This window comes from Hyla sarda, chromosome 4 (assembly GCF_029499605.1).
Source record: "Hyla sarda isolate aHylSar1 chromosome 4, aHylSar1.hap1, whole genome shotgun sequence".
NCBI classification, from domain to species: Eukaryota; Metazoa; Chordata; class Amphibia; order Anura; family Hylidae; genus Hyla; species Hyla sarda.
Window position 1 is genome coordinate 147,951,275 of NC_079192.1, and position 26,059 is coordinate 147,977,333.

General features: G+C 40.9%; 1 protein-coding gene across 1 annotated transcript in view; it reads left to right on the forward strand.

Moving 5' to 3' along the window:
- Positions 1 to 26,059, forward strand: part of UNC13C (unc-13 homolog C) — a 627,474-nt gene that overhangs the window by 372,830 nt on the left and 228,585 nt on the right. Inside the window, exons 19-20 of the mRNA XM_056572349.1 lie at positions 776 to 909; positions 19,899 to 19,984. Coding sequence (XP_056428324.1) covers positions 776 to 909; positions 19,899 to 19,984 — 220 coding nt within the window. The remainder of the gene's footprint in view (positions 1 to 775; positions 910 to 19,898; positions 19,985 to 26,059) is intronic.

Genomic DNA, 26,059 nt, shown 5'->3' on the forward strand with positions numbered 1-26,059 from the left:
TTGCCTATAATTTCCACCTGTTGTCTGTTCCATTTGCACAACAGCATGTGAAATTGATTGTCAATCAGTGTTGCTTCCTGAGTGGACAGTGTGATTTCACAAAAGTGGGATTGACTTGGAGTTACATTGTGTTGTTTAAGTGTTCCCTTTATTTTTTTGAGCAGTGTACAAATCTGTTTAACTTTCTGGCACCAGTTGATTTAAAAAAAAATAAAAAATTGTTTTCCACCGGAGTACCCCTTTAAGCTTTCACTGCACTTCACAAGTGTATCTTGATATCTCAGTGAAGTTGAAATTCCATATACTCTTTGCTCTATGGGATTCCAATTAGTTATTTTTGAGTGAGTGAGCAGATAAAAAGGCAGGGAAAGGAAGAAAGAAGCCTAATACATAAAGGAAGGAGACCTTTTTTTTTTCAAGAAATGCAATACAAAGTTTCTTATATTCACTTGTACCATTGATTTCTGATATTTATAAAGACAATTACACTTTTGTTATATCTATCTTATATCTATTTATCTAAAGGTACAAAGAGGGTTACATAAGCACAAGATAAACAGTGTTAAAATGTACATGCATTTGCTTATATCTCCACGGCTGTGCAGATATGACTGAATAAAAGTACATTTTTACACCAATTTTCCATGAGTTCGGAAACACCTTGATATTATTAGATACATGCATAGATGGATCTATGATGAATGTTAATTTGCCATTTTATTTCTTTTATTACAACATATTACTTAAGGTAATGTTTATATCTTAAATTTTACAGGGTAAGAAGCAGGACATTCCACGTGAAGATCAAGGTCCAACAATCAAAAACTTGGATTTTTGGCCAAACCTTATTACTTTAATGGTCACTATTATTGATGAGGACAAGACATCATATACTCCCACTCTAAACCAGTAAGTCATATACTGTATGTGTACTGTTAGCACTTATGCATTACTGTTATATTGTGCTTCTTCTTTTCTATCCTGTGGCAGTTTATTCAAAGTCAAGAAGAAATATAGTTTGTACTAATTTAGAACCATGGTGGTTAAAGGGTTACTCCACCCCTAGACATCTTATCCCCCATCCAAAGGATAGGGGATAAGATGTCTGATCCCCGCAATATAGCATGCAGCACCCACCTGTTTCTTGTCCGGAAGCGCTGGAGAGTCTGGGTCCCGACCACGGGAACGGAAGTTCGTGACGTCACGACTCCGCCCTGTGTGACGTCACGCCCCGTCCCCTCAATGCAAGTCTATGGGAGGGGGCGTGACGGCAGTCACATCTCCTCCCATAGACTTGCATTGAGGGGATGGGGCATGACGTCACACGGGGGTGGAGTCATTACGTCACGAACTTCCGGACAAGAAACAGGTGGGTGCCGCATGCTATATTGTGGGGGTCCCGAGCAGCGGGACCCCCGCGATCAGACATCTTATCCCCTATCCTTAGGATAGGGGATAAATGTCTAGAGGTGTAGTACCCCTTTAATAAAAAGGGTTTACGTTGTTGGCTTTGTTTCTATTGGAGCCATGACAGCTAGTCTTATCCCAAAAAATTATAACAAACACAATTTACCTTATTTATTTATAGTATTTATTTATTAAAAGTAAATATACTGCCATTATCTGCAAAATTAAAGGGATATATTAACTATTAAACAGTTCTGTAAAATATTCTCCTAGATTCAGGACCTAAGCTATCGGTTAGATTTTCTCTTGTGTTAGACATTTGGCCAGATAATGCCGCTATGCCGTTTAGCTATGGCACAAGAGTTTGCTTCTCTCCTTGCTTTAAAGGTGTCATTTATTGTAATAGGAAATGTAGGACGCGCTAATAGTGACTATTGATTTATAATGTACAGCTAGCTTTTATTATGGCTTACAGTGCACAATGCCCTCAGATGAGCAGACAAGGGTGTTCAACCTCACAAAATAAGATGAATGTTCTCCTCATACAGAGGCAGAATCACTCACTTTGATTTTAAAAACATATTTCCCGTTATCTTTGTTTGTGTTAAGTACAGACATGTAACCTTACATGTCCTCCGTGCAGGTTTTCCTTCTTTAACAGACGGCGGGAGACTTATCAAAACCTTTGTAGTAGTTGCCCAGCAGCCAATTAGATTGCTTTGTTAATTTATTAGAGTTTTTTATTTTTTATTTTTTTTATAAAAGAAGCAATCTGATTGGTTGCTATGAGCAACTACACCACTCTTCCTTTATACTTGTTCAGATAAATCTTCCCTATTGTCTGTATGATTACCAATCATTGTTAATTCCTTATTTTGTAGTAATACTAGTGGATTTCTGTGAATGTGTAAAATAAAATGTGAATGTGTAAAAAAAAATAAGGGAAAAGTGTAAAACGTAGGGAAACATCAGTTAATACCGTGGAAAAATACCTGTCAGGAAACAAAACCCACAAAAAAAAAAAAAAACTCCACCCTTAGTAAATCAGGGCCGCTGTGTGCAGATATACAAGTATTGGGAGTTATTTACTAATGTGACCCCAAATCTTTTGTCTCGGGTTTTGCACCCAAATTGTGTTGCACGTTTCGTGGAACACAGTTTGTGACAAAAAAAAAAAAACTATCAATGGCCGTGGAAGAAAGGGGTATGGTCCCAACAAAAGGGGAGTGTCCCCGATATTTTTGAAAAATCACAACATATTTACTAATGTTCCCACATAAAATGTGATGTATTTGAGCTCTGAAAACCCCAACAGTTCAGAGCATGTGTAAAAAGAGCAAAACATAGGGAGACCATAGTAAATGTTGTGGGAAAATACCAGTTGGGAATCAAAACCCACAAAGAAAACTCTACTCTACTACTCACCCCCATTGTGTTCAGATGTAGGGCATTAAAATGATCAATATACCTTAAAGGGAATGTGTCAATGAAAAGGGCCAATTGCTTAACTCCTTAAAGACACAGCCCATTTTGGCCTTGAAGACACAGCCCATTTAGATTTTTGCCTTTTTATTATTACCTTCTTGCCTTTTAAGAGACCTTTTATCTTTCTATCCACAGATCCATTTTTTTTTTACGACCAATTGTAATTTGGAATGACACTTTTCCCTTTACCATAGAAAGTATGATGCAACAAAAAATATATTATTTGTGGTGGGAAATGGAAAAGAAAAATGCAATCTTGCAATTTTTCTGGGGGTTTTGTATATATGCAGTGCATTTTATGGTAAAACTAAGAAGTTCTCTTGATTCTTTTGTTCAGTACAATTAAAACGATACCCATGGTTACATGCTTTACTATTATCAAGAAGTTTGTTTTAAATCGCTCTTTTTTGCCCCCCCTATAACTTTGTAATTTTGAGGAAATTAGGATGAGGAAAAAATATTTTGTACTTTGATCTGTAGCCTTAATCTGTACCTTTTTTGTGCACATTTGAATCTTAGGTAAAACATTTTCTGGGATGTGATGTCACTAAAAATCATCAATTTCATAAATTTTTTTTTTTATAGTAGAAATTTTTATTAAAGTTTCCAGAAATATACAAGCGGATAAATATTCAAACATGGAAAAATTTGTGCAGCTCACAACCAAGTATTCGAGGTTATTGTGGTTAAAGGATTGATCCCCACCAATCCAAATGGGTAAAAACTAAGACAAAAATTTACCATACCTCAAGAATACTACCCTAGGGTACACAGTGAATAATTGTTTGAGACATAAAGTTTTGAAAAAAATGCAGATTTTATTAAAACATTGTATAAAAAACCTAAATGGTTAAAAATATCAGAGCAATGTCAATGTTATCTTAAACTGTCATTGGGCCCTAATGACAGAATTAGAAAATATAAATATAGCAACCACCTAATATAGAATATTCTATAGATGTAAAAAATAAATGCCATTTTTCAACGGCATATAATAATCTGGAGTTAACTGTTAGTCCGGCACCTGTGATGAGCAAAAAAGGGCTGATAGTCTGGCACTTATAATAGAAAAGGCAAAGTTACTTGATGGACTGATGTATAGATGTATAAAAAGCTGCCCACAGTTGTTAGACAAATGCAAAGTTCAAGCTCACCCTGGCTGCTGGTCCCGTACTGCGACGGGCCGATAGTTGGAATTCTTGTGTTGACTGCAGCAATCCCGGCGTGAGAGCCTAGATGGATAAGGGCTCCGGCAGGAGACTCTCTCGGGAACGGTCCGTGGTATAGGCAAATACCTGGATGTGTTTCGGACCCTCGCTGTAGAGATCGTGGCTGGGCTCTGGTATTGCAGGCAGCAGGTTGGTAATACGCTCAGTGGAAGAGGATGTTTGGTGAATGAAGCAAGTGGTGCACAAAGTTCTGGGCCGGCTTCAGTCTAGGTGGTGCAGCAGCCAGAGTGAGGTTGAACTTTGCATTTGTCTAACAGCTGTGGGCAGCTTTTTATACATCTATACATCAGTCCATCAAGTGACTTTGCCTTTTCTATTATAAGTGCCGGACTATCAGCCCTTTTTTGCTCATCACAGGTGCCGGACTAACAGTTAACTCCAGATTATTATATGCCGTTGAAAAATTGCATTTATTTTTTACATCTATAGAATATTCTATATTAGGTGGTTGCTATATTTATATTTTCTAATTCTGTCATTAGGGCCCAATGACAGTTTAAGATAACATTGACATTGCTCTGATATTTTTAACCATTTAGGTTTTTTATACAATACTGTTTTAATAAAATCTGCATTTTGTTCAAAACTTTATGTCTCAAACAATTATTCACTGTGTACCCTAGGGTAGTTTTCTTGAGGTGTGGTTAATTTTTGTCTTAAATATTCAAACATGTATGTTACAATAGAATGGCCGTGAGGCAGAAAAAAAAAAAAGGAAAAGAGATGCGGGACCTACATGGCCCATACCTCACAACATCGTCAGTAACGGCAACAATACATATGAATGGAATTCAAGTGTCAGAAATGGGGCCTCACGCATGAGGAAGGGGGGGCGGGAAGGCACTCGGAAAAGCAAGGAAGGGGAAGAAGAGGGGTAAAGAGGAGAGAGGAAAAGGCAGGAAAATCTCAGTATGAGGGTGCTTACCTCGCGGGGCGTGTCCCTAAACTCGAATGAAGAGACAAATTCCATCCACGGGTACCAGAGTGCAAAATATTTGCCCAAGGTTCCATAGGAACCCGCCATAAGTTCCTCCATCCTATGGAGATGGGCCACTTCCTGAAGCCAAGACAAAAGGGAGGGTAGGAGAGTGGATTTCCAAAGTCTGGGGATAACTGTTCTTGTGACTAGGAGGAGAAAGGGTAATAATGATTTAGACCATCTGGAGATCAGACCAGGCAAAACATTGAGAAGATGTGGGTGTGGGTCGAGAGGCAGTGTCAGTGGTGTATCAAATCTAAAACCTGTTTCCAGACTGTCTCTAATGTGGGGCAGGTCACCCAGATGTGAGACATGGTGCCGCCAGTGGAACCACAACGACAGTGCACTTCCAGGAGGGAGGGATACATGTGAGAGAGGAGGGCCAGGACCCTGTAAGACCTGGTCAGGATTTTGAATTTGGTCTCTTGAATAAGATGGAGGTTTTGTGGCAAAGATCCAAGGCCATGTCCCATTCCTGAGCAGTAAACGCATGACCCAGTTCACGCTCCCAGCCTAGCCAAGAGGGTAAGGGTGTATTGAGGTATTGATCCAATAGAAGGCCATATAGCATAGTCATAAAATGACACAGCTGTATGCATTGATAATGGAAGGGAGGGGAGGAGGGCCTGTCCTGTAAAATGTCAGATAGGGATTTCAAAGAGGTCGTGGAAAGGAAAGAGGAAGAAGATACACCTTCTCTCCTGTCATATCCTAAGAATGACGAGGACGTGTAAGCGGGGACAAAAGCACTAATGCCAAAAACCGGTGTCAAGGGTCTGTTTGGATACAGGAAGGCAGACTTTTTCACACAGGAGTTCCGTGCACAAGCAATGAAGTTTAAGATTGGGGGGAGGGTCAACAGAATTAATCTGGGAAGGTCCTGTGTAGGGAGCCAAAGCAGAGATCTCGGATCAATGCCTGTGGAAGATGATTCCAGGTGTACCCATTGTTTTGTCGTGATGATGGAAGCTATCCAATACACAGGTAAACACCACAGCTAAGTGGTAGTAGAGCAAGCGCCCCCTCCGACACCCTGCGAATCAGAACATTTCGTACTAACTGAGGATGTTTACGGGACCAGACGAAGCCAGTGAGGTCCCGGAAAAAAGGATGAGGGAGGTCCGCCAGTATAGCAGAAAAAAGATATAGGAGATATGGGAAGACATTCATTTTGATGATATTAATTTGTCCCAGCCACGAGAAATCCCTGCACTCCCATCTGGCTAGGTCTGAATGGGATTACTTGAAGCAAGGGGAATAATTGAGGTGGTACATGTCGGCTAAGTGGGTGGGCACTTGGATACCCAGGTACTTAAGGGACTTGGATTGCCATTTATTATTATTTTTTTATTATTACCATTTATTATTTGTTTATTTATTTTTTTATTTTTTTATTATTGTAAAATGGGAAAAGCTAATGATGTTTTTTAAGTCCCCTTGGGGGACTATTTATAGAAATGTATTGATTGCTATTATTGCTTAGTGCTATTGTTACGCCGAGCGCTCCGGGTCCCCGTTCCTCCCCGGAGCGCTCGCCTCATCCTCGTTGCTGCAGCGCCCCGGTCAGATCCACTGACCGGGTGTGCTGCGGTACCGCCTCCAGCCGGGATGCGATTCGCGATGCGGGTGGCGCCCGCTCGCGATGCGCACCCCGGCTCCCGTACCTGACTCGCTCTCCGTCGGTCCTGTCCCGGCGCGCGCGGCCCCGCTCCCTAGGGCGCGCGCGCGCCGGGCCTCTGCGATTTAAAGGGCCAGTGCACCAATGATGGTGCCTGGTCCAATCTTCCCAATTACCTTGATTAGTTTCCTCCTGTGCACTCCCTACTTATACCTCACTTCCCCTGCACTCCCTTGCCGGATCTTGTTGCCCTTGTGCCTAGTGAAAGCGTTCCCTTGTTTGTTCCTAGCCCGTGTTCCTGACCTCCTGCCGTTGCCCCTGACTACGATCCTTGCTGCCTGCCCCGACCTTCTGCTACGTCCGACCTTGCTTCTGTCTACTCCCTTGTACCGCGCCTATCTTCAGCAGTCAGAGAGGTTGAGCCGTTGCTAGTGGATACGACCTGGTCACTACCGCCGCAGCAAGACCATCCCGCTTTGCGGCGGGCTCTGGTGAAAACCAGTAGTGACTTAGAACCGGTCCACTAGCACGGTCCTCGCCAATCCCTCTCTGGCACAGAGGATCCACCTCCTACCAGCCGGGATCGTGACAGTAGATCCGGCCATGGATTCCGCTGAAGTTCCTCTGCCAGTTGTCGCCGACCTCCCCACACTGGTCGCCCAGCAAGCCCGACTGGTCGCCCAGCAAGCCCGACAGATTGCCCAACGAAATCACCAGCTGGCATACTTGACCACCGTGACACTGCAACTTCAGTCACAGATACAGCAGCTGCTGCCGCAGATATAGCAACTTCAGTCACAGACACAGCAGCTGCAACAACCATCTCCTCCGCCGGCTCCTGCAACTCCCCCGCAGCAACCGGCCGCTCCTAACCCCTGCTTGTCCCTGCCGGACAAATTTGATGAGGACTCTAGACTCTCCCGTGGTCTCCTTTCTGGAAAGGCCTTGTCTGGGGCCACACCACTCTGGGACCGCAATGATCCTGCCACAGCCACAGTCCAGTCCTTCTTCGCTGAGGTCCGTGGTGTCTTCGAGGAGCCTGCCCGAGCTTCTTCTGCCGAGACTGCCCTGCTGAACCTGGCCCAGGGTGTTTCTTCCGTTGGCGAGTACGCCATTCAGTTCCGTGCTCTTGCTTCCGAGTTGTCCTGGAATAGTGAGGCTCTCTGCGCGACCTTTAAAAAAGGCCTATCCAGCAACATTAAAGATGTTCTGGCCGCACGAGAAACTCCTGCTAACCTACATGAACTCATTCATCTTGCCACTCGCATTGACATGCGTTTTTCCGGATGGCGTCTGGAGCTCCGCCTGGATATGGACTTTGTTCGCACGAGGCGTTTTTTCTCCCCGGCTCCTCTCTCCTCTGGTCCTCTGCAAACCGTTCCTGTGCCTCCCGCCGTGGAGGCTATGCAAGTTGACCGGTCTCGCTTGACACCTCAAGAGAGGACACAACGCCGCATGGAGAATCTTTGCCTGTACTATGCCGGTACCGAACACTTCCTGAAGGATTGTCCTATTCGTCCTCCCCGCCTGGAAAGACGTACGCTGACTCCGCACAAAGGTGACACAGTTCTTGATGTCAACTCTGCTTCTCCACGCCTTACTGTGCCTGTGCGGATATCTGCCTCTACCTTCTCCTTCTCTACTATGGCCTTCTTGGATTCCGGATCTGCAGGAAATTTTTTTTTGGCCTCTCTTATCAACAGGTTCAACATCCCTGTGACCAGTCTCGCCAGACCCCTCTACATCAATTGTGTTAACAATGAAAGATTGGACTGTGCCGTGCGTTACCGCACGGAACCCCTCCTAATGTGCATCGGACCTCATCACGAAAGAATTGTGTTTTTGATCCTCAGGTTCTTTGGACCCAAGAAGAGGGGGAGACCCAAGGGGGGGGGTACTGTTACGCCGAGCGCTCCGGGTCCCCGTTCCTCCCCGGAGCGCTCGCCTCATCCTCGTTGCTGCAGCGCCCCGGTCAGATCCACTGACCGGGTGCGCTGCGGTACCGCCTCCAGCCGGGATGCGATTCGCGATGCGGGTGGCGCCCGCTCGCGATGCGCACCCCGGCTCCCGTACCTGACTCGCTCTCCGTCGGTCCTGTCCCGGCGCGCGCGGCCCCGCTCCCTAGGGCGCGCGCGCGCCGGGCCTCTGCGATTTAAAGGGCCAGTGCATCAATGATGGTGCCTGGTCCAATCTTCCCAATTACCTTGATTAGTTTCCTCCTGTGCACTCCCTACTTATACCTCACTTCCCCTGCACTCCCTTGTCGGATCTTGTTGCCCTTGTGCCTAGTGAAAGCGTTCCCTTGTTTGTTCCTAGCCCGTGTTCCTGACCTCCTGCCGTTGCCCCTGACTACGATCCTTGCTGCCTGCCCCGACCTTCTGCTACGTCTGACCTTGCTTCTGTCTACTCCCTTGTACCGCGCCTATCTTCAGCAGTCAGAGAGGTTGAGCCGTTGCTAGTGGATACGACCTGGTCACTACCGCCGCAGCAAGACCATCCCGCTTTGCGGCGGGCTCTGGTGAAAACCAGTAGTGACTTAGAACCGGTCCACTAGCACGGTCCTCGCCAATCCCTCTCTGGCACAGAGGATCCACCTCCTACCAGCCGGGATCGTGACAGCTATGCATTGGCATAGCATTGATCAGTGACATTGATGATCCACTTGTACACCCTGCCAGAAGGCAGACCAAACAACTTGATCGGCACAGAGCAGGCAAGGAGAGTTCTGGCCACCATCTTTACTCATCTGATCCCTGCTATCACATTGCACACTAAACCAGCTGGAGATTTCGTAGTATGAAACCGGCCTAAAGCTATCATACCAGAGCTTGATATTGCAGCTGTGCCATATTTTTTGCTACAGAAACCCAAATGGCTATTAGTACTTTTGGAGACAGAGTATACTTTTTAAATTCTGAATGTACAGTGTGGATTTTATGAGCTTCAATACTAATATCAGTTTTTGTATCTATTCATTTATTAACTATGCAGAAAATGACTGGTTATTCAATCATCTCCACATCAGTCTGCTTACTGCTTGTAAGGTGTTTTAAATAATCCAACAACTTTGCTGCTTTAGAGTGAAAAGAGAAAAGATAAAAGAAGGATGTCAGATTCGGTGACATTGTCATTCCTCATCCTAATGAGTGCTGAAAGTAGGAAATGTGTGGCCTGCTATGTCTCCCTGCTGGATGCTCTTGTGGCTCCAGAAGCTGCATTCAGTAATTGTGTCTGTTTGCACATTCAAGTAATCATTAGTTTGGGATTGCGACTCCTCACTATTGTGTTCTGCTATGATACTCTTCTGTAATCTTTCCTCCATTTGTTATAAGTGCCAACCTCTTGGCTCAATAGCTATTGCAGAATTAATCTTGTTTTAGGTGCTTTTCATGAATCTGTTTTACTTAAAGGAGTACTCTGGAAAACATTTTTTTTTTTTTAAATGAACTGGTGCCAGAAAATTAAACAGATTTTCAAATTACTTCTATTAAAAAAAATCTTAATCCTTACAGTACTTATCAGCTGCTGTTATGATCCACAGGAAGTTCTTTTCATTTTTAATTTCCTTTCTGCCTGACCACAGTGCTCTCTGCTGACACCTCTGTCCCTTTTAGGAACTGTCCAGAGCAGGATAGGTATTCTATGGGGATTTGCTCCTACTCTGGACAGTTCCTAAAATGGACAGAGGTGTCAGCAGAGAGCACTGTCGGCAGGCAGAAAGAAAATTCAAAAAGAAAAGAAAGAACTTCCTGTGGATCATAACAGCAGCTGATAAGTACTGGAAGTCATTTACAAATCTGTTTAACTTTCTGGCACCAGTTGATTAAAAAAAAAATAAAAAAAAAATGTTTTCCAGTGGAGTAACCCTTTAAAGGAATTGTTGAGGAGTGCTCACAAATATGTTTCAGCACGTATTAACAATATTATGGAATGGATTTAACCAGTGTGGAGTTGTTCAAAGGGTTTGCCCAGCAAATAAAAATAATAGTGCTCCTACTGAGGCAGCTGGTGTCAGCTTTGGGACTGGCTTAAATAGTTTAGCCAAGCCCAGAGAGCTTAGGAGGGTGATGACGTGTCATCTGGGAAAAGGGAGGGGGAGGGGGAGACCACAAGCAGAGTTAGGACAAGATGAAAAAGATACCAGCTGAACTATAGACCTTTCTGGGGATGGTAAGCATATTGTGGCTGGGAAAAAACTTACATTCCAGCTAATTGAAGTACTATATATTGTACCTTTTCATATGCAATTAATTTAAAATAAAACTTTTTTGCCACACTACCCCTTTAACTACCATGAACGTTTGATCCCCAAAAAAATGCTTTAAACGGAATTTAAAGCAATAATAATGTGCACGAAAATAACAGGTTAATCAACTTAGCCAATAACAGGTTAATCAACTTGGTTGAGGTTGATGGACCTATGTCTTTTTAACTATACTATGTAACTATGTAACTAATAATGTATTTAATCGACAACCTTATGAACATATGTTGTCTTGCTAAATATGTGGCTTAGTGGTTTCCATTCTCTAGGAATGACCAGAATAACACTTCTTTCTTGAGGGCATGGTAGGTCTTTCTAGGTTCAAACTTGCCCTGTGTTGCCATGGATGCATTATTGTCCAATATCCTTTCTTAGCTGTAACCTCCAATGTGTTGCTATAGGTTTTCTGGGTATCCATTGTCAAATGTGCTAGAATATAGAAAATGACATGCCTGGCTTTGTTATTGGCAAAAAATTAATATAGATTTTTTCCATTCCAACATCACTTATGTAATGTGTTACACGGAAATGTTGGCTTGTCTGTGATTTTACCTCAGTTGTCCAGAAATAACTAAAGTCTAAGTTGGCAACCCTAGAATCTGTTTAAAACATTCTTTTATGAAAGGCTTTCCTTTTTTATTTCATGGCTAAGATGATTAACCTGTTATTGCCGTGCACATTATTATTGCTTTAAATTCCATTTAAAGCATTTTTTGGGGGGATCTACTTAAACGTTCATGGTAGTTAAAGGGGTAGTCTGGCAAAAAGTTTTATTTTAAATTAATTGCATATGAAAAGGTACAATGTATAGTACTTCAATTAGCTGGAATGTAAGCTTTTTCCCAGCCACAATATGCTCATCATCCCCAGAAAGCTCTATAGTTCAGCTGGAATCTTTTTCATCTTGTCCTAACTCTGCTCGTGGTCTCCCCCTCCCCCTCCCTTTTCCCAGATGACACGTCATCACCCTCCTAAGCTCTCTGGGCTTGGCTAAACTATTTAAGCCAGTCCCAAAGCTGACACCAGCTGCCTCAGTAGGAGCACTATATCACTCTGACAACCTAACAGAAGATGCAGCTTCTAGATGGAGGTTCCAGCTATGAAGCAGTACAAGTAGACTGCTCTGAAGTACTGTGCAGAGATGGGGTTGATGGGGGAAGAGAACAGTGGAAAGAAACTTCAGCACAGGGCTGGGAGACGCAGATGAGGAAGTGAACAGCCTGGAAGAGGCAGCAGAAGGGGCCCTATAGAAAATGTTTTTCATTTTTTCGATAACCAAATGGGGGGCATGTATATCAAGCATTGACACAAATATTGAGAATAGATTCGCTATATATTGAAAATTACGAATATTCACTTTTTTCCGCATATGTGCAGATGTGAATATTCCCATATTCGTATATGCGCATATTCGCATATTTGAATATTCACATATTCCTTCTTTTCACTTGTGTGTAATTAGAATGATGCAAATACACTTGTCAGAAGTTATCAACAACATCCCTAGCAACCAATAGTAAAGTTGCCCACCCCCTCACTGTTTTCTTCCTCGAATATGCAAATATTCACATATGCGAATATAACGAATATGCAAAATTCGCAAATATAGGCCGAATATTCGTCTATATATTCACAAAATATCGCAAATTCGAATATGGCCAATGCCGCTCATCACTAATCACTAACCATATATGTGCATGCTCATATATTTATTTCTCAAGTTTTTTTGCTTGATTTTATGGGTTTAAGGTCAGAGCTCTGTGTAGCCATTTGAGTTAAACTGAATTAAATCTTCTCTTTGAGGACATTACTATGTATATTAGGGCTCAGATATACTGATACAAGAAAAGGCTTTTACCAAACTGTTGCCATAAACGTGAAAGCATACAATTGTCCTTGATGTCTTTGTATGCTGTAACATTAAAATAGCCACATTTCTCCTTTACTAAAATTTACAGTAGATGCTCTGCATTCCAGTAAGTAATGTTTGCTGGTCATCTCCTATCCCAGGTTTGTGCATATACCCACCATATATCAAAATATGATTGATGACTTCAGAGATTATATTTCTATTTGTCAAAAGTCTTCTGGCAATAAGCTTGACATCACTTCAGCTGATGTTTGGCATTGTACTTGGTGATCTTAATTATGTGTGCTGCTGCTTAAACATGGGAAAAAAAATTGAAGCCCCATATAATTAGTTATTGTATTGAGATCAATGGTATGGTTAGTTTGGAACTCTGTAGGGATTTTTATGGATCACACATTTTTTACCTTTATGGCCATGTTCTGTAGGTTTGCATTGCCTTCTTTTTTGTGGCTCAGCTGTTGCTACTCTGAGACACTTCAGTTTTACAATATACACAACCAGGGGAAAAGGATTTATTTATTCACCCATGATGCAACATGTTTCACAGTTAGACTGCTTCATCAGGCACCTGATGAAGCAGTCTAACCGTGAATTGCATTGCATCATGGGTGAATAAACGAATCCTTTTCCCCTGTTTGTGTGTCCAACGCCCTCTTACTCCCGTCCCAGTTTTGGAGGAATTTTCACATTAATGGTTGCTTGGATTAGACATGGAGTGGCTGCAGGCACCTAAACTTCCATACTTTTTCCATTGTTACACTTGGTGGAGTATAACTGAATTGGGTAAGCATTGCGTTTACTCACTTACACGTGTCTCAAATGTTATTACACCACAGAGCGCTGACTCTACTTTGTCTTTTCCTGAGACTGTAACTGTATAAAGCCGCTGGACTCTTTGATAAGACCTGTACTACCTCTGCATGACTGTGTGATCAGTTTTATGTACCTGTTTGCAATTGTAACTGGGTCAGATGGACTGAATACTTAGAAGAGGTGTCCACATACGTCTGATCATTTAGTGTATGTACCGATGTCAGTTCTTGTAGGTAGTTGATGTTGTCTTTCGCAATATCTGACTTACTTACAACATCCTAAAGGGGGCTTAAAATCCAAAAGCCACTGAGTGTGAATCAGCCTTATACTTTTGTTGTAGTATCCAAAAAGCTGCTGACAAAACCAACAAGGTAAATCCTTTGATTTTCTCTTTTATATAAAGCAGCACTACAACATTATTTATTCCTTTATTTACAAAGAGCCAACAGATTCTGCAGCTCTGCACTCAATGCATGTCCCCCCACACTTGATGCCTGTCCCCATTGGGTCTCACAATTTGATATTTATTTGTGGAGCTATTTTCTGGCTACAAGTATGCGCTGTGTAAACAATGGTATGTGTTTAATTTCCCAATGGAACGAGATTCGTTACAAGATTTTATATGTATTTTCTTGCACAATACACGTAAATTCTGCTGCAAAACATACCTGAAAAATGTTGTGCGTTCTGTGTGCCTAGCCTATCAGATTCAATCTGTGCCTGCTGGACTGTCAATGCATACATAAACAGTAAATATTTAGATATGCAACAAGAATATGGACCACTCACCCAGACTTGCTTGTGGTTTATTTTTCACTTGAACATGTGGGGTACAGCGTGCAGGGGAGCAGGTGGACAAGACGCGGGGGAAAGGTGCTGGCAATGGGCCGTTTTCGTGCCGAAGCGCTTTGTCAGGCCAGGATACCTGAAAATGACCAGTAAGATACAAGGACTGCACTTTGAAGAGATAATATGCTTGCTTATAAATACAGCTTATAGTCATCGCATCCCTTTGAGGGTATTTCATAATGCGCTAGAAGACGTTTCATTGGATGGAGCTGCTTTGCAAATAGACATTATTATCCTCTATGTTTCAAGTTATTTTATTTTATATTGCTATCATGTATCATCTACTATTTTTATTCCTAAATAAATAGTTTGGGCTATTTAAAATATAATGTTTACAATATTGACTAGGGGTGGAATTTTAGAAAACGTTAAAACATGTGTTTCTTTATCTCTAATTATTAGCCTAAAAACAAAGTTTCATGCTTTTAGCTTAAAAAATGACAGACTTCTATACAAACTTTCAACCCCTTTTTCACCCCCTTGAGGGTTGAATTTCGAAAAAGCCTTTCTTATTCCTCATCTACGTCTTAAAAACAACTCCTGTGAAAGGGTTTAGGCTGGGCGGGGATGAGTCAGTGAGTCAGGCCTTATTTTTTTATATATATAGATAACAAACACACTATGTGTTAAATGATTCTGGACAGAGAAATATAACAGATGTTGGATTATTGAGTACAACACATTAAATGAAATCATCAAGATTCCCTTAGGTCAGTAGAATGTGTTATGTTCTGTGGAGTTCACACAGATAAAGAGAATAGAATATCCCTATATAGAAAACATTGTCTGCAATACTTGATCAGGCTGTCCTATATTCAAAGCTGTTAACACCTCTTCATAGAATTGGGGAGAAGTGTTTGATTGGTGGGGAGTCTGACCAGTGAGGTCTCCCCAGTTGAATAAAGCAACATTAAAGAAGACATCCAGCAGATAGGGGATAAATGTCTGATCGTGTGCTAGTCGAAACATGCCCCCTCCATTAATCTCTATGGTAGAGGTGGAGACACAGCATTCGTATATCTTCGCCTCTCCCATGGAGATGAATGGAGGGGGGCCGTATTTAGACCAGCTGACGTGCTGAAACTCAAACTAGCATAGCAGAGTTAAGGCCAAAGCCTGGGTCCCATACAAGAGATTGCAGGGGGTCCCAGCAATCGGACCTCCCACGATCAGACATTTATCCCCTATTCTGCTGATAGTTGATACATTTCTTACCGCTGGACATCTTCTTTAAAGCTGTTTTAGTTTACTATGTCAAGAATTCTACTGGCTTTCTCCATGTGTCAATTCCAAATGCCAGTAGTGGTCTAGAAGTTTAGATCTATATGAAACAAACAAAAGAATGTGGTTTATTTACTAACGTGATCCCAACTCTTTTTTGTTGGGTTTTGCGCCCAAATTGTGTTGCACGTTCCATGCAACACAATTTGCGACCAAAAAAACCCAAAGACCTCCATTTTACAAGAAAAGCCTGAAAAGGGGCATGGCCACAGGAGAAAGTGGGCATGGTCTCGATTAAAGGGGCATGTCCCAAGTTTTGAAAAATCCCAACATATTTACTATGGTTTTCACAGACAATGTGGTGGATTTGAGCTGAAGAAAACCCCACAGATCAGAACAGTTGTAAAAAAAGCAAAATGTAGGGAAAAGTGCAAAATGTAGGGAAACCTTAGTAAATACCTTGGGAAAATACCTGTCGGAAATCTGAACCCACAAAGAAAACTACATTCCACTCTTAGTAACTAAACCCCAATATGTCTAGCAACAAAGTGTAATATCCTATAAAAACATTTCATTTTATTTGTGTGAAAACATAGAAAAAAAAACCTCAATACATGGCATCAGGGATTAGCTCAATTTTATATTTGGACTCAAAGTTAAAGGTTTTTACTTGATATCTGTTAATTTTAGTTTACCTGGTATTCTGCACTTCACCATTAATTAAATTTAATATGTTATAGATTAGCCTATTTGAATTACTTTTCTAATATACTTCATATGAAAATGTTATTTCATTTTTATAGAAATCATGGCTTATAAAATCATGGATCTGTCCAAGCTGAAGTACAGGCATGGACAAAGTCCAGTATGTGAGGGTGGACTAGCACTCCTCTGAGCTTTCTCCTGTCTAATAGGACAGGAGAGAGCACAGAGGAGTGCTAGCTTACCCTCACTTTGTCCATGCATGTGCTTCAGCTTGGACAAAGCCACAATTTTATAAGCCATGATTTCTATAAAAAGGAAATACAATTATTTTATGAAGTATATAAGAAAGGTAAAGTTTTGCCAAGATGTACAACATATAAAAAGTTTTAGTTTCTGACAGTGCCCATTTAAATTAACCCCAAAAAGTTTAGTCACCAGGGGTCCTTCCTTTGGTCCTGCCTGCATTCCTGCAGCAGCCTGGCAGAGACGAGAGTCAGGAAATGCAGGTGGGACCTCAGCGCAGTACAGTGTATAGAGTGTATAGAGCTGAAAATGTCAGCTCCCTTTCCCTTTAAGCTGAGTTAGACTGTACAACAGGGTTTCCCAACCATGATGCCTTTAGCTGTTGCAAAATTACAACCCCCAGCATGCCTGGACAGCCTTGGCTGTCCAGGCATGCTGCGGGTTGTAGTTTTGCAACATCTGGAGGCACCCTTGTTTGGAAACAGTGGTGTAGGGTCATCATGCCTTCAATGCATAGTGCTGAATATTGTGCTATGCATTGTGCTGAATATTTCTGCTTCTTTTGCAGCTGCAGGGCAGAGCTGACACACTGTTGAGTTCAGTGAACAGAACTGAGGGAGGTGTGTACGGTCTCAGCCAATCCCAGCCCATCTCATACTGAACTGCTCTAGGCTGTAGCAAAGTGATGGAGGAAGTTCTTCCCTCCAGGGCTTCAGATGATGCCATGCCTGCTGGAGTGGACTGAGACTGAACAGAATATACAGCACAATATCAATGTAGAAAACTAACAAATAATAAAAAAATAAAGCTAGGGGGTGGTTTATCATGATGGGGGAATGAGCTGGGAGGGTTAAAAATGTATCATGATGATGAGAGACACTCTTTAAACCATTTGTAATTAAGAGAAAATCGTGTAATTACTTTTCCAATTGCATACGTTTTAAAGAGCTTCCTAATAAATAGGTATTGAAATGAACGTATTGTTTTTGTCGTCAGGAGTAGTTATTGATCTTAAACCCCAGCCTTGTAGTTATCTTTTAATCTATCCAACAGGATGATGAAAGCCCATAGTTATATTTATTACTGTTATAAGTCGTGTTCTTCAGTGTTAGTTTGCCCATGTTGAGAATAGAATCTTGTATTGATGGCAAATATTTCCAGCAGTGTCTTGTGTTACGTTCAAAGGCACTCAATACATTAATTAACCGGAAATACACTGCTTGCTTTTCCACATTTATGCAGTTATGGCTAGCTTGTAGTAGTGATGCCGCTCCTTTATGATCTGCTAAGTTCTTTCAGAATTTGTATAAAAGATAACATTATCACTTTTGTGGCTGAAAGAACGAGTGCATTACTAAAAATGATGATCTGTCAGAATTAGCTTTGATCTTTACACATTCCAAGGTTTGAAATGTTGAGATCTGACAGACAGTGGAAGCAGCGGGGCACTTGGATGACATTGACTATCTAATCAATGCTCGGAAAATAAACATAGATGGGAAAAATCTAGCCTCAGCAGTGGGGGTGGAAAATGAGTTATGATTTGTTTGGTAAAAACTGAATTACAGTTATAGCCAACAGCAATTTACTACTCGGATCTGGGTGTCGTTCCATATTTTCTGCATCATGACTTAAAAGAGATAATGATAAAAATTAAAATGATGGCTACTCCTGTTACTACATCCACTTAGTATACAAAAATTAGGTTGTAGCAGCCCCCTTGGTTCAAAAATGTAAGGCTCTTAGTACACTTTTTGATCAAAAAGTGTCCCCCATCCACCACGCGGAGGTGGCCTCACTTGGGATGGGACCAAAACACACTCATTCCACTCAGCTCTGCTGGGCATATAGCCTTTGACTGGGTGAAAGTAGGATCCACAATCAGTTGAAAATCATCCTGCAGAGAGGGGGAGGTGCATGGCTCAGAAGGGTTTCCACTTCCCCTCAGGCTGCTTTCAAAATTTGTCTGTAATGAACGTCCGTCATAATAAAAATCTTGAAAATCGTCCGTTATACGGCCATTAGAAAATCCCTAACGCCCGTTAAAAAATCCCATTATAGTCTGAGGGATTTTTCTAATAGCCGTTTTAACCCGTTATTGCCTGTTATTAATAACGGCCATTATTTTGTGATGGGCCATAGTAATGGGAGACATTGTGCATGCCCTATTTCTTCCGTTCATTTGCCCATCACAAAATAACGGCCGTTATTAATAACGGACGATAACGGGTTAAAACAGCTATTAGAAAAATCCCATAGACTATAATTGGATTTTCTAACGGCCGTTAGGGATTTTCTAATGGCCGTATAGCGGCAGATTTTCAAGGTTTTTATGTCGGACGTTCATTATGGACACATTTTTAAAGTGTGAAAGCAGCCTTATTTGCATTGCAAGAAAAAAATCACGTTTTGATCAAAAAGAACTCTATTAGCCTTACATTTTTTTGACCAAGAGTTCTGCTGCCCCCTTCTTTTTGTATATTGTGTATTAGCCACAGCAGCATGCACCAGTGTGTTTGGTTGTTGTGCTGGCTTTTTTTGTGTTTGTTTCTTGCATCGACTAAATGAAACCCTTTAACCCCCATATAACAGGTCACACAATATGTTGAGTAGTATGTTGAGTAGCACATCATGTTGCTGTGTTCCACAAAAAATTCAAGTCTTCATACAGCTTTGTGTCGAGCCTACTAATAGGATTAAGCTATGAGTGTATAACTATAAATATTTATGTCTGTGTGTTCGAGGCAAACATGGAAGCCTATCTCTAATGATGGGTACTTCTTCTGGAAAGAAACCAGAACCTCAGGTTGTGTACCCCTTTTGGTGCAACGGCCATAGTAGCAGAACAGGATAAAACACATTGGTCAGGGCTCTATACACCAATCATGGAGGGTCTGGGAGGTGAGGGAGAACACAGTACTGTGTTAGGTTGTGGCACTTGAGCAGCTGGGCTTCACCTCCATGACACTTGGCTGAAAAATAAAAAGGCTATTTTATACATTCGTCAGTCACCATTAGCTCTAGGAAAGGTACAATTTGCCTTTATATTCTAACAGCTATCCAATGGTGTGTGGAGCTCTTAGCAACAAGTAGAGCTGACATATTCCCTTTAAATTCCTGACAATAATTTCAAGTAATAATTCTAAATTATTGTATTGTATTGGTTATGAGCTTTTGAATGGCACATGGTTCTGATGGGATGTTTTCCATTCCAGGTTTCCTCAGGAGCTCAACATGGGAAAACTCAGTTCAGAGGTGATGTGGAGCTTATTTTCCCAGGATATGAAGTATGCATTGGAAGGTAAATATTGTATTACAGTACAAAAGTAATATTTTGTGTTTGTATGTTAAGATAACAACACTTAGTTCTAGTGCAGTAAATAGACTTATTTTTTTAAGTTTACAGTTCAGTTTTAACAATATATAATTACATTCATAATTTAACAATAATATTGTTAGTATTAACATGGGATATAACATCTACAATCTACAGTCTTTATTTTATAATCTGTTATTTTAGGTATACCTTTTTTTTCACAAAAAGACACCCAACAGTAATGGCTGAGATTTGTGATCACACCAATGTGATAATGATTGTGTTTAGATGTGCCATTGATGGTATAGTAGCCCGATCGGCATCTCTATGATGTTCTCGCAGGGTGATGACCAGTTGTCAGGGCAGCACAATGATTTTACTTGGCCCAAGTGTTTACGCTGACTGAATTACCTCAATTACTGGTACAGCCTTCTGGAAGTCATTCCCCTACCCGTGTCACCCATGTCATTCATGTTTACTGAGTCTAATAAGAGATCCAGACAATCTACATAAATGGTGGTAGCATTTATCTCTTAATTGTCTATCTATTGGTCCTTGTTCATCTTTTTTAGTTGGTCCAGTACTGTTTATTCTATATTACTTATTTTCATTCATAGATTCACATATTAAAGAGTAAAAAGAAAGTTTAAATATGAATTATTTTCATCTTTCCTATATGTCTGAACATCAAAACAGATTTGACATTCAGGAGGCAGCAAAAGCTGAATTAGATTTGTTTTGTATTAATCTTATTGGTGGTCAGTTTCCCAAAGATAGACATACTTAAAGCGCAACTATCATGAGTTTTAACCCCCATAAACCAGTCCCAGCTTGACAAAGTAGAAATAACAGTTATATCATACCTTTTGCAGCTTTCTAGCAGCTTTAATGCTGCTAAAAAAATGCTTTTAACGATAGTCAGCAACAGTCGGATAGGCCTGGCTATGCCCGCAGCCGCCACGCCTATCCCCTGTATGTCAGTGCTGGGGATGCTGTGTGATTGGTCCACAGGTCCCAGCACTGAGAGCCCTTATTACTGTAGGGTACTGTGGAAGAATAAATTGCACCCGTTCATCTATGCACTCCGGTGATGCGGGCAGCCAGCACTTACAGCAAGCACTATCTCTCTTTCTGCTAGTACTTGCTCCCTATAGCCCAATGCGTGGCGTAATGCTGTAGTAGAATGATCTGCCCGCCCGGTCTCATCTACTGCTGTGATGCAATGCGGACGGCCAGATCATTCCACTACAGCATTACACTGCACATTGGGCTATAGGGAACAAGTAGTAGCAGAAAGAGAGCTAGTGCTTGCTGAAAGTGCTGGCTGCCCGCATCACCGGAGTGCATAGATGAATGGGCGCCGTTTATTCTTCTACAGTACAGTACAGTAATAAGGGCTCTCAGTACTGGGACCTGTGGACCAATCACACAGCATCCCCAGCACTGACATACAGGGGATAGGCATGGCGGCTGCGGGCATAGCCACTCCTATCCGACTGTTGTTGACTATCGTTAAAAGCATTTTTTTAGCATCAATAATGCTGCTAGAAAGCAGCAAAAGGTATGATATAACTGTTATTTCTAACAACTTTGTCAAGCTGGGGCTGGTTTATGGGGGTTAAAACTCAGGACAGTTGCGCTTTAACAAAAAGCTAAGAATAAACCTTAGGAATTTGACATAAGAGGATGGACAGAAGACAACTCAAGGACTTGTGTTTACTGGGGACTTTTTCCCTTTTTTTAATTTGAGAAGGAAATATTGTCATCGTTGACAGGTAATTATATTTTCTATCAGATTTAATCTGTCCCTGGAAATAAGTCTGTATATATGCCAACCGCAAGGTTTCTTCTTTGGCATGATCTAAGCTCAATTATATTCTTTAGAATAGGTTAACAAAACACTCCTATTCTGAATGTGCCATTGGTGGTATTATGTCCACAAGACACATACAGTATACAGTACCCATCTAGACTTCTCATATGCAGCATGAAAAAGGTCTACTAACAGTATAGGAGTTCTGGATGGTGGCAGCGTTGATTTATTTATAGCGACAGTTTTTCAGACATCAGGTGTAAAGAGATGAGAACACATTTATGGCAGAACGTCCAGAATACAGCTTTTCAATCAACTATGACAGTACACAGATTAAGAATGTGGAGGGTTCTGAAATAGTTTGCAGCTTGTGTTTATTACAATTGTATTATATTGGATTGCATAGCAGTATATGGACAGACATCTAACATAAAAATGTCAAGGATAGAGAATAGTGGTTTCTCTTTGTAAAATCTTTCTACTATTGTTATGTCTGCATATACTGTACAGGGAAGATTTATCAAAACCTGTCCAGAGGAAAAGTTGTTGAGTTGCCCATAGCAACCAATCAGATCGCTTCTTTCATTTTGAAAAGGACACTGAAAAATGAAAGAAGCAATCTTTTTGGTTGCTATGGGCATCTCAACACATTTTCCTCTGGACAGGTTTTGATAAATGTCCCTCATATAGGGGGAGATTTATTATTGCTTTTAGAGCATTTTTTTTCTATGTTTTGGCGCAGTTCAGCATATTTAGCAACTTTTATGCGCCTTTTGATATAGACAGTTTCACTCTTTTTGCCTACCTGTATTACTTTTTCTTTTTGACCATGCAGCAGTCATGTATTTATAATTTGCGACTTTTGTCAAAAGTCGCTATTTTGTGCGCAAAGGTACTTTTTTATGCGCAAAGCTACACCACCTACCAGTAGGTGTGAGAATAATTTCTACCTTCCACAATTCAACCTTTAACCTCTTGTGGACGACAGTGTCCCACTCCCCTTCTATGACATGCGCTCAGGAGCTGAGCGCGGGTCATAGCTGGGTGGTCCTGGCGGCTATCATCAGGACCCATCTCTAATGCCAGACATCACTGATCACGGTGATGCCCGACTTTTACCCATTAGACACCACAATCAAATTTGATTGTAGTGTCTAAAAGGCAAGTAAAAATGTAACGGCAGCTCTGTAAAAGTAAGTAAAAACACCTAACCTGCCAAATTCAGGACCCGGGAAAGTGTCTACTTCCCTCCCTCACAAGTGTATAGAAAAAGTGTATGTGGTAGAGCGTTTCCCACCACAGCAGAGCTGAGCATCATCCTGGTGCACCTTCTTGATAAATAAGATGCACGCTAGTCAAACCCACCGCCCAAATAAATGTGGGAAAATCGCTCTACCATAGACATTCTTTGATAAATCTGGGCCATATTCTTTGAAGTATTGTTCTACTATTTTACATACTGTACATCTTAGTGCCTGAGAGTAATTAGTGGTGATCAGACTACTTCAGCTGAGTATGTTTAATTTTTACTTAACACTTTATTTTCTTTTGTAAAAAAAAAAAAAAAAATCATCCAAACTTTTCCTGACACATTTCTTCTTTTGTAGTACCAATTCCACCAGTTACTAGCAATAGACTAACTGATCATCAGCTTCACAGCTACAAAATGAGCATTAGGCAGTGGTTTGCAATGCACAAGGAAAGGATTGGAGTCCAGTATGAACAGTCCTACTTTCTCTCATCAACCTTTCTCTCACATGTATATATAGTTTTACAATACATAATACTTTACAACTAGCTTCTTTTAGTATCTCCTGTATAGTCAATCTGCAGATTTATAGGTTGACCATATCTCTACCTTACTTAAAGTCTATCTCTACCTTACTTAAAGTCTATGGACACATTTAACCCCTTAAGGACACAGGGTTTTTCCATTTTTGCATTTTCCCTTTTTCCTCATCACCTTCTAAAAATCATAACACTTTCAAATTTGCACATAAATTTCGATATGATGGCTTATCTTTTGTGCCAAAAATTCTTCTTTGCAGTAACATTAGCAATTTTACCCAAAAATCCACGGCGAAACAGAAAAATAATTCATTGTGCGCCAAAATTGAAGAAAAAATTTCATTTTGTAAATTTTGGGGGCTTCCATTTCTACGCAGTGCTTTTTTCGGTAAAAATTATACCTTATCTTTATTCTGCAGGTCCATACGGTTAAAATGATACCCTACGTATATAAGTTGGATATTTTCGTACTTTTGAAAAAAATCATAACTACATGCAGGAAAATTTATACGTTAAAAATTCTAATCTTCTAACCCCTATAACTTTTTTCTTTTTCCACGTATGGGCTGGTATGAGGACTCATTTTTTGTGCCGTGATCTGAAGTTTGTAGCGGTACCATTTTTGTATTGATCAGACTTTTTGATCGCTTTTTATTCATCTTTTCATGATATAAAAAGTGACAAAAAAAATGATATTTTGGACTTTGGAATTTTTTTTTGTTTTTGTGCGTACACCATTTACCGTGCTTTTTAATTAATGATATATTTTTATAGTTCGGACATTTCTGCACGCGGCGATACCACATATGTTTATTTTTATTTACACAGTTTTGTTTGTTTTTTTATGGGAAAAGGGGGGTGATTCAAACTTTTATTAGGGAAGGGGTTAAATGACCTTTGTTAACTTTTTTTCCCTTTTTTTTTCCCCATAGGGACCTATAACACTGCACACACTGATCTCTTATGCTGATCCCTGCAAAGCCATAGCTTTGCATGGATCAGCAAGATAGGGACTCGATTGCTCAAGCCTGTAGCTCTGTCTTGGAGCAATCAAATGCCGATCTGACACGACGGAGCAAGGTAAGGGGGTCTCCGCTCGCGTCCTAGCTGATCGGGACATCACAATTTAATCGCGATGTCCCGATCAGCCCGACTGAGCTGCCGGGAAGCGCTTACTTTCACTTTTAGACGTGGCGATAAACTTTGATTGCCGCCTCTAAAGGGTTAATAGCGCGGCACAACGATCGGTGCTGCACACTTTTAGCCCAGGGTCCCGGCCCAGGGTTGTTAGCAGCTGGGACTGACCCGGTGTCATGTAAACACCGGCATAGGGCGTAAAGGTACGCCATATGTCCTGTTTAAGGGGTACTAGGCTGGAAAACATGTTTATTTTATAAATCAACTGGTGCCAGAAAGTTAAACAGATTTGTAAATTACTTCCATTTAAAAATCTTAATCCTTCCAGTACTTATCCTGCTCCACAGGAAGTTCTTTTCTTTTTGAATTTCCATTCTGTCTGACCACAGTGCTCTCTGCTGACACCTCTGTCCATTTTAGGAACTGTCCAGAGTAGGAGCAAATCCCCATAGCAATCCTATCTTGCTCTGGACAGTTCCTAAAATGGACATAGGCATCTGAAGAGAGCACTGTGGTTAGACAGTAAGGAAATTCAAAAAGAAAAGAACTTCCTGTGGAGCATACAGCAGCTAAGTACTAGAAGGAGTAAGATTTTTAAGATCTGTTTAACTTTCTGGCACCAGTTGATGTAAAAAAAAATTTTTTCCAGTGGAGTAACCCTTTAAATGCATTTTTTTTATTCCAGCTTTTTACTTATTTTGGTGCAAAAATATTTTCTCCAGTTATTGTTTTACAGCCTCTCTAATGCCCTACCATTAGTTAAGTTGGTCAGTAAAGCTATTCTCTGATGAGTTTTTTTGTCAGCATATATTTCCTTTCCTATCATACATTCTAAACTAGTTTGTGGAAACATCAAATACTTTCTATCTGGTCATAAGAGCTAAAGCCTACCTTTTCTATCTAGCTTTGGAAAAAGTGGGTTTTTTGTACCACAAAAAGCACAAGGCAAGAATTAAACAAATACATTCAAAGGAGTCAATAACCTTTCCTCAACTCACCTTAAAGAGGTACTCCAGTGGAATTTTTTTTCTTTTAAATCAACCGCGCCACAAAGTTAAACAGATTTGTAAATTACTTCTATTAACAAATCGAAATCCTTCCAGTACTTATCAGCTGCTGTATGCTCCACAAAAAGCTGTGTTTGCCATGGGGATTTGCTTGTACTGGACAGTTCCTGACATGGACAGAGGTGTCAGCAGAGAGCACTGTGGTCAGACAGAAAAGAATTCCAGAAAGAAAAGAACTTCCTGTGGAGCATACAGCGCTGAAAAGTACAGGAAGGAGTAAGATTTTTAAATAGAAATAATTTACAAATATGTTTA